Source organism: Uloborus diversus, chromosome 8, assembly GCF_026930045.1.
Source record: "Uloborus diversus isolate 005 chromosome 8, Udiv.v.3.1, whole genome shotgun sequence".
Classification (NCBI taxonomy): domain Eukaryota; kingdom Metazoa; phylum Arthropoda; class Arachnida; order Araneae; family Uloboridae; genus Uloborus; species Uloborus diversus.
The window spans coordinates 157,214,236-157,223,221 of record NC_072738.1 but is presented as its reverse complement, the minus strand read 5'-3'; the positions used below and the strand labels follow the sequence as shown (position 1 = coordinate 157,223,221).

Sequence of the window (8,986 nt, the reverse complement as noted above, 5' to 3'; positions counted from 1 at the left end):
AAATAACACACATGTATATATTAAAAGCACTCACTCTAGTTGACTCTTGTTCTTTTGCAAGAAAAAACCATGAACATAAAACATAACTGCAAATAATGTCAATTTGTAAAAATTGTTTTAAAACAATATTTTCAAAATCATGAATTTGTAAAATTGCATACACATGTGTCGGGTTACACGGAACAACTTTATCCATCTGGAAAGATAGGAGCTAATGGATACAAGAACATCGAAAATGTTTTCACCCGCAAGCTCACCTCTTTTGCATTGGAAACAGGGTTCTTTGCAACCTTAGCAACACGAGCATGCAAAATTTGTGTTTCATTAGTTGGGGAATGTGGGAAAAAGTGAAATGGTGATACATTTAACCTTTTAAATCAACTTGTAACTTTGTGTAAAGTGCCTATTTTTTACTGAAATGAAATTTTATTCTTTAATACAGTATCCTGATATTTTTATGACGGATGACTCTGCTGCGGAAAAGAAGGCTTTGAAAGTGGTGTGGGATGAAAGTACACAGTTGCTCTGTCATTTTCATGTTGCGCAGGCTGAATGGCGATGGCTATTTTCCCACAATATTAAAAAGGAGGACAGACCTTTTCTTATGAACCTTTTTCAATGTGTAAGTTGTCCATATTACTTTAGTAAGAGTAGTTTGGAAAAAATCTCACTATGCCTCTGCTGATGGTCACATGGCCGTAGCCAGGGGGGGAGGGCAACTGTCCCTCCCTAGATCAGAGCCTGGGGTGCCCCGATGGGAGGTCACTTTGACCTCCTAAAAAACTTCTTATTTTCCTTGCTTTTTAAATTCCCTTTTTTTTTTCAAGACATTTGATATCTTTTCTCAGCACATGCTGAAGTATGTGTACTAAAGGGTGTCCCAAAATTAACACAAGATTTGAATTTACCGCCATTTTTGCAATAAATGGTTGGCAGCCCTGAAAAAAGAACAATTTGACAGCTGAGAGTTTAGGGTAATCAAAGATGGAGCGTTATACGATACAATAACGTGCTTTCATTATTGAACAATTGTTTCAAAAATAATGAAAGTTAAGGCTGTTATTGGCGCTCGGTATCGCAATACGGTAATGCACGGGTGGTTGTGCGCTTGTTGACATAGACCTTTGAATTCGAATAACCCCATAAGAAGAAATTTAAAAATGTTAAATCACACGATCTAGGGTGCCAATTCTGATGACCGAAATGAGAGAGTACGCGACTAGGAAATGCCTTATGCAGTAATTGAAATGTTTCACTCTCTCTAGCTGTATGGTACAATAACACTCCATTTTTACTAACCCTAAACTCTCAACTGTCAAATTGTTCTTTTTTCATGGCTGCCAACAATTTATGGAAAAAAATGGTGGCAAATTCAAATCTTGCGTTAATTTTGGGACATCCTTTAGTTCCTATTTTATTGTTTCATAAAATTCGGAACTTCATTCAGTATAAAAAAAAATCTCCATGTGGTCCGTCAGAGTTGGCTCCCCCCCCCCCCTCCGAAAAAAATACTGCAGCATTGCATACGTGTCTCGAACCATCAGTCATTATTTATCATATAAGAACTTTTTGGGAGGTTACAGCAACTTTTCATTGTAGGCGACCTAGATGGCTGCCTAGGGCGGCAGATTTTATTAGCGGCAAATTTTGAAGTTTTTTTTTTTTTTTTAAGTATGAATATATGTTTCCGCAGTATAAGATTCTTAGCTTCAATGCTAAAAAAATAATTTAGAGTGTACCAGTGCTTGGATATGCAATGGGAATTTAACTAGAAATTCAATTTAATTTTAGAGGCGGCAAATTGTGTGATTTAAAAGTCTTTTTGAAAATACTGATGTTTGTTTCAATGCCATAAGATGCACTACTTAAATGCTAAAGAAAATAATTTAAAGTGTGTATCAGTGCTTGGATATGCAAAACCTGTTTCGGAATTTAACTAGAAACTCACTTTAATTTTAAGCACTTTACTATTTTTTTTTATTTTATTAATATATTATTATTTTATATTATTATTATATGATTATTATTAAATGGCTGGGAGGGGATGGCAAATGTCAATATTGCCTAGGGCGGCAAAACTACTAGAGTAGGTTAGGTAGAGTAGGTTAGGCAGGGTAGGTACCCCTACAAGTAGGGGTACCTACCCTGCATTAGGTACCCCTACTTGTCTCCCCCCCTAACTGTTATTTCCTGGCTACGCCCATGGATGGTCAATACTTTGACACATCAATACATATTGTTTTAATTATTTGATCCTACAAGTAAGAAGTACAACCCACTGGATCTGTTTGATTATCAGCTTGATAAATATATTTCAATGTCACTTGGATAGAATATCTAATGATTGTTCTAAAGAAAAGTAAGTAAAATTTCCAAACAGTTTTTATTTAGAGTATTCAAAAGCAGAATAGAAGAGAATGCTCCCAGATCCTGTGGTTTTAGGGTGCACTGCAAATCTTAATGTGTCGAACCTCTTTCCTACCCCTCCCCTCTTTTTGGATCTGTTGTTAGGTATACAATGATTTTCATAACTGCCCTAATCTAATATATAAAAATTTCTTGTCACGGTGTTAGTGTTTGAACTTCTCCGAAACGGCTCTACTGATTTTTAATGATTTTTTTTCATGTGTATTTTTAGTAAGTATGAGAATAGGTCATAAGGTATATTTTATACCGCTAGATAATCAGTGTGTCCCTATCCAGAACTTTTTTTCGAAAATCATTATAAAAACCATTATTGAAATGCACTGTGAAAACTATTATTGAAATCACAGTAATAACCATTGCTGAAAATCATTGTAAAAACTATTGTTGAAAATCATTATAAAAGCCTTGCTTAAATAAATGACATACATTTTATTTGTAAACAAACAGAAGATGGCAACAGATTTTTTAAAACTCATCGAGAGTTTTCCGACGTTTTGACGGAGTGTCACGTCATTTTGAAATTTTATTCTGCACTAGTGGTACCCGCACAGCTTTGCCCGTAGTAGAAAATTAAAAGGTCATTTAATTCACCACTAGATTTATTACAGATAATAAATGATGAATTTCTCGCCAATTTGATATGTTCATTTGCTCGCCCATGGAATGGTAATTTGCTCGCCCATGTTATGATAATTTACCCCTTTCATGTTATGATAATTTGCTTGGTGAAATATTCTTACAGTTGCAATAGAAAAAGAACAAAATCGCGTTTTTAAAAAATTGCTTCGAGGTGCTCACTCCTATGATACAAACTAATTTTGTGCCGAATTCCCTGAAACTCTGCCGAACGGTCTAGGCGCGTAAGAGACAGAAATCCAGATATCCAGACATACAAATTTTAAGCTTTATTATTAGTAAAATTTTGATTTGTATCACAAAGCAGTGCATGCCAAATTTTGAACGATACGTGGGTGGTGTGTGTGTATAACTGTATTCATATGCACACACCCCAAAAAAAGAAAGAATGGTTGGTGATTTTTTGTTTTAAACGGTGATCCTCGTCTACAGCGCTCCATTCCTCTTTTCTGTCAAAGACCCCATCCCCACAAACTTACAATACATTCAATAAATTACCGCCCATCAGCCAGGGCTAAAGCAGAAATACGTGAAGCTGGAAATGACTGAGCTGGCGGTGTATTTTACTTATTACAATACATTCTTTATTTTTATATTAACATCCAGAATATTCATTATATGGCTAAACAACGTTTGCTGGGTCAGCTAATACTTTTATAATATTACAATAAACAAAAATTTCAATTTTCTTTACTAAATCTGAAAATTTTTTTATGCTGACTTGTTTCTGTATCTCCATATTAATTATACTTCTACTTTGTTTATAATGGAATAAAAAATTATTAGCTGCAAATGTTAATGTTATATGCATGAGTTATTCATTAAAACTTCATTTTATCTTTGTTCTTCATTTTAGTGCATTTAACATTTCATCATTTCTCATATAAACTGCAACAAAATGTCTCATAAAATGCAGAGTTAACACACAAGTAATCTTTTTTATTAGGTCATGCATGCAGCTTCAGAAGAGGAACTCCAAACTGCATATGAGAATCTCTTAAAAGAGACAGAGCGTTATCCAGAGTTTGTGAAACGCTTTTTGAAGTTTTTTGAGCGCAGAGAAGATTGGGTTAAGTGGTACAGAAGAAATTTAATCACTCGCCAAAATAACACAAATAACTATGCAGAAGCAAGTATCCGAATTTTAAAGGATGTCATACTGCACCGCACCAAAGCATTCAACGTTGTTGCATTATGTGAGTTTTGCATTGATGTGTGGGAAAAATATCTGGTGAAAAAAATATTGGACTTTGCCTCCTCACGGAAATTGAGTGTTTTCCTCATGTATGCCTCTCTGCAAAAAAAAGTGGCAGATTTTAAAGAGAGTAATGTTGAGGAAATTGGTGCTGATGTATTCAGCATAAAGAGTGGTGAGAAGACATATATTGTGAAATCAGATGTTGGTGTTTGTTCTTGCCCTGCAGGAATCTCTGGTGCCTTCTGCAAACATCAATTTTTTTTGATGCAGCTGAAGAAATTAAGTCTCCCGAACGCTCCTCCTACTGGACAAACTGAGAGGCATAATTTATCTATTTTAGCGTTGGGCCCTAAATGCCCTCCAGAATCCTTTTTTTCGGATTTTGTTCAAGCTGAAACTCCAGTTTCCAATCCTTCAGTGGTTGAAACTGCTGACACAGCTGAATCTGAGGTAGCCACCTCAATTGCCGAGGAAGAGGTATCAAATCTGGCCAGTTCAGAACTAAAAATGGAAATGTTAACTGAACTGGACAGAATAAAAAATATTCTTTAGGAAGATGTGCCCAGTAAATCTGCAAATAAATTTGTGCATTTGCTTAAAAAAATTGAAAGTGCAGATGATATTGGGCATATCTTCTACTTGAAAAAGAAATTTAAGAAAAAATGTATAAATGTACAGCCAACATCTGTTGCTCGGCGCCGTTTTGGGGTTCAAGGTCAAGCAAAAGGATTCCTTTTGGTCGTCCTGTGGTATCAGCTCCAAAACAGAGAAGAAATCTTTGCGAAAATATCAAAAAAAAACCAAGCTAACGCAAAAAGCCATGGCAATGGCCATGGATCAAAATGTATTTCTGTGTGTTTATGTATGTATTATGCATTTTATTAATAAAGAATATATTTAAAACCATTATAATCGAATTCTTAATAGTACCAGTCGAAAAGATAAAAAAAGGTTTACTTTACTGTTAAGTAATAGTTATAAACGGTATGTATCATATACCTCATTATAATTAATTTACGTATGTAAATTAACGAACTGAATAGTATATATATTAGGTGTAACATTTCAAAAGTATTAAGCTGTTATATTAATTTCGATATTTTAAAAAGTCCTGTACATACCTTTTAGCTTATACAGAGATGCCCATCCCCTCAAAAGACCATAGTGTGCACCCCTCAATTCCCTAAATGGAGTTGAGAACCCTTTCAAATTAACCTCTTAAGCTTTCAATAGGACAGTCTGCACCATTAGCCCCCCCCCTCCCCAGTATCAGAAATATATTCCAATTAACTTATTACAAATTACAAATTTGTAAATTAAGTAAAGTTAAAGTTATTTGCATATGAATTGAATAAAGTACGCATTTGGAAACCAGCTTGCTTGTAAAAAATGGAAAGTTAATCGTATTGTGTGGAGACCATTGCATGATTTTCAAGATATGTAAGAACTGAATAATCTTAAAAAAAAGGATAATATCAGTTTGTGTACTGTACATAAAAGAAAAAACAGTTATTATTACAAGCTTCTAGCCCCTTTAATAAATTTGAATATTCTAAGATTTATAAAAATCATAGCCTTCTGTTTATGCTTTCTCAGGAATCATTCAATGTGCTACTATTCTGTCTAAGCTAGTTAGTATAATGCATGAAATCAATTGCATGATGTATATAAGATTAAAATATCCAATAAATTGGAAACAGTACTGCTTTAAATAATCAACTTTAATGTATTTTGATATGAACCTGTAAAAAAGAATTCCTTTAAATTTCATTACAACTTGATAATTGCAAAGCAAACAAGCATAAAAAGCATTGCCTCTTGAAAAAATAATAAAATTTACTAATATACACACACATACATAAAATACCACTCAAAATCAGTTTTATCACAATTGGCAATTGCAGTAAAAAGAGCAGGGGTGGGCGTTGAAAAGATCCAAGGCAGTCAAATGCCACCCCCCCTCCCCCGAAATGAATGGGGTTTAGACCGATACACGCCATGTAAAAACTGTTCTGCATTTCTAGGACTATTTTCATTAGAAACCTGCTCTACACTCATTTAGTTTGATATTGAGATATAAGTTTCCCTGATCGTGAGAAAAAGTTGATGCACTTTATTTTGGCTAAGAATTTTCTTTGACTCTGATTAAATATGTATATTTGAACTGATTCATTCGTGCAATCATGTTTGAAATCCACTTCGATCCGATCAGAATATTTGTTTGCTTACCAACGCGCGCCGGCTGCCGGAAACTAGGAAAAGCGCAACGGGTTTACCAACTAGAAAGTTGTTTCGCGCCAAATGTCGTTTTCGCCAATTAGTGCCGAATGGGAGATGATTTCATGAGACGCGGCCCGGGCCCGTCAGGCCCCCCCCCCCCCCCTCTGGATACGGACTTGAGTAGTAACTACGTCATCAAAAACAATAAAGCGGCTGTATTTTGAAAAACACATGACATATTTTAAAATAAGTCAGTGCTCAAGGCTCATGTTTGCAACTTAAATGCTAAAACTCCTGCTCATTTGGCTTATATATGTTGAATGCTTAACAATGTTTTTCATATTTTTATGCTTTTTTCGATGCCACATGTCAAGCGTAATGTTAGGCTTAATCTGTAATTTCAGCATCGCCTTACGATATTCTTATCTTGAGCGCAGCATCGCCTTACGATATTCTTATCTTGAGCGAGCATACTAACATATTTTTCTAAATAAATATGATTTTCTTTTTATAAAGAGTTCTTGTTGATGAAGCTCTAGAAAAAATACAGTTTGAGCTTGTTGCCTTGTAGAGCTCTCATATATGCAAATTAAGTTTCTGAGAATTAAGACTTTCGGGGAGTTGCACAAATTCTTACTACCAGGATTTACCAATATTAAGGAGAATGCAAACATGTGTGTTACAATGTTCAATAGCACATAAATTTGTTAACACGATGAGCAAAAAGTTAAGGAGAAAATTAACAGATGAACATTTACAATCAATATTGAGAATTTCAACAATGAACTCAATCTATCAAAAAATTGGTCGATAAATTTCAGTATCATGCAATTTATAATTTTGATTTTATTGGATTTCACTTAATCTTTAGTAGTGTAATGTTTGTAATTTTTGGTATGAGCTTACTTTTTTGTTAACACATCATTTTATTTGATATTCATTCCATATCCAGTTAATGGTACCCCCACTGTGGCCTAGTTACTTTTTGGAGTTTTGCCTAGATTTTTTTTTCAAACCCATATTTTGCTAGAATTTCCTAGTTATTTTGTATTATTGAATAAAAAGTTTACTGTTTGTAGTTTTGCTGCTTAGATGCTTGATTTTTCCCGATCTTTCTTTTTATGGCTACAAATTTTATTTTTCTTACTTTGTTATTTTAAAAGCATTTTATGTTATAGAAAATTATTCGTAACATACGCCATAAGCATTTTACATTGATTTTAAAAATCGCTTTTATTAGAAAGAAATTTTTTTTTTAAATAATAGTTCATGCATTATTGGGCTTGTTTTGCAGAGTTGGGAGCAATTTACGAAAACATTACAGCTTGGAAACAATGTTTACTTCCACGCATAAAAAATAAGTGACCAAATTCAACATTATTAAAGCACAAAATTTCAAAAATATTGCATAGCATTTGGAGATAGTAGTCAGGATTCACTCTATTCGAATGAAAAAATTCCATGACTTTTCCAAGACTTTTTCATGACTTCATAAAAAAATTTCATGACCTTGTTACATGAAGAGAATAGTACTATTTAATTTCAAACTGGAAATTTTTTGGAAATGAGCATTAGTGAAACTTCTACGTGAATGCTTGTACCTCATCGAAGCACTTACTTATGATTGAAAAAATATCAGTGTACACCTAAAAACTAAACTATTCTTATTTGTCTTCATCATATAACTTTTAGTAAAGTTAGTAAAACTACAGTGAATAAATTAAATGTCTAACAATCTTTATAAACAGGTAGAATGATAATGAATGGTACAAAGGTTGAATAAGTCATTATTAAGTTTCAATAAATTTACTTCAAAGGTTGCCTTTCAGAGTCAGCAGTGCATTTAAGTATGCACATAACTTGACAGTATTTTCGTTCATTAAAGAACAGCCATTCTTTAGTAAATTCATGTTTCTAAACTAGATGTTTATATTTAAAAAAAAAAAAAGAATGAAAAACATTCAGTAGCGAATAAATCTTCTGATTCAAATGAGTCATTCTACAAAAAACGCGCTTTTTTATGTCCAGGGAGGTTAGTTTCAAAAATATTTATTTTTAAACACTTTTTTATGAGATTTAGAAAAGTATAACAAATTTTGAAAATGATCAATACAAATTAACAATGTTGTAATTTTTTTAAAATGTTTTCTTCACTGAATGGAGGGATACTTGCATGCCTCCGTTACATGTTCCAACACATTTCCTCCCATGTACTTTTTCATTTGTTTATTCAATTCAAATTAATATAACAGCTAAATAGTGAAATTTGAATCATTTGATGTTTTTTTTAATAGTTTAAAAGAATTGTGCTATAAAATAAAAACATATATAGCATTCATAATCTTTTGAATCACTGTCACAGTCTTTCTTGTATCCTCCGTTCAGGATTTAATTAAGTATTAGAATTTCCTATAGATGGCAGTACTGGTAGCTCATTACAGAGGTTTAGAATCACAAGTTAACCCTTCTCAACTCTGGGTCTTCACAGTGAAGCTTAACAACTTA

The 8,986-nt window shown here is 33.3% G+C and overlaps 1 protein-coding gene across 1 annotated transcript; it reads left to right on the top strand.

Annotated features, from left to right (window-relative positions):
- Positions 1-457: 457 nt before the first annotated feature.
- LOC129228699 (uncharacterized) lies at positions 458-4,813 on the top strand. Its single transcript, XM_054863382.1, has 2 exons — positions 458-622; positions 4,010-4,813. Exons 1-2 carry the CDS (start codon positions 458-460, stop codon positions 4,811-4,813), a joined length of 969 nt encoding a protein of 322 aa, XP_054719357.1.
- The last annotated feature ends 4,173 nt before the right edge of the window (positions 4,814-8,986 follow it).

Bases quoted from the DNA above. Each gene is read 5' to 3' on its own strand.
- LOC129228699 (XM_054863382.1), top strand. From the start codon at position 458: ATGACGGATGACTCTGCTGCGGAAAAGAAGGCTTTGAAAGTGGTGTGG. The intron at 623-4,009 runs GTAAGTTGTCCA...CTTTTTTATTAG, and splicing joins TTATGAACCTTTTTCAATGT to GTCATGCATGCAGCTTCAGA.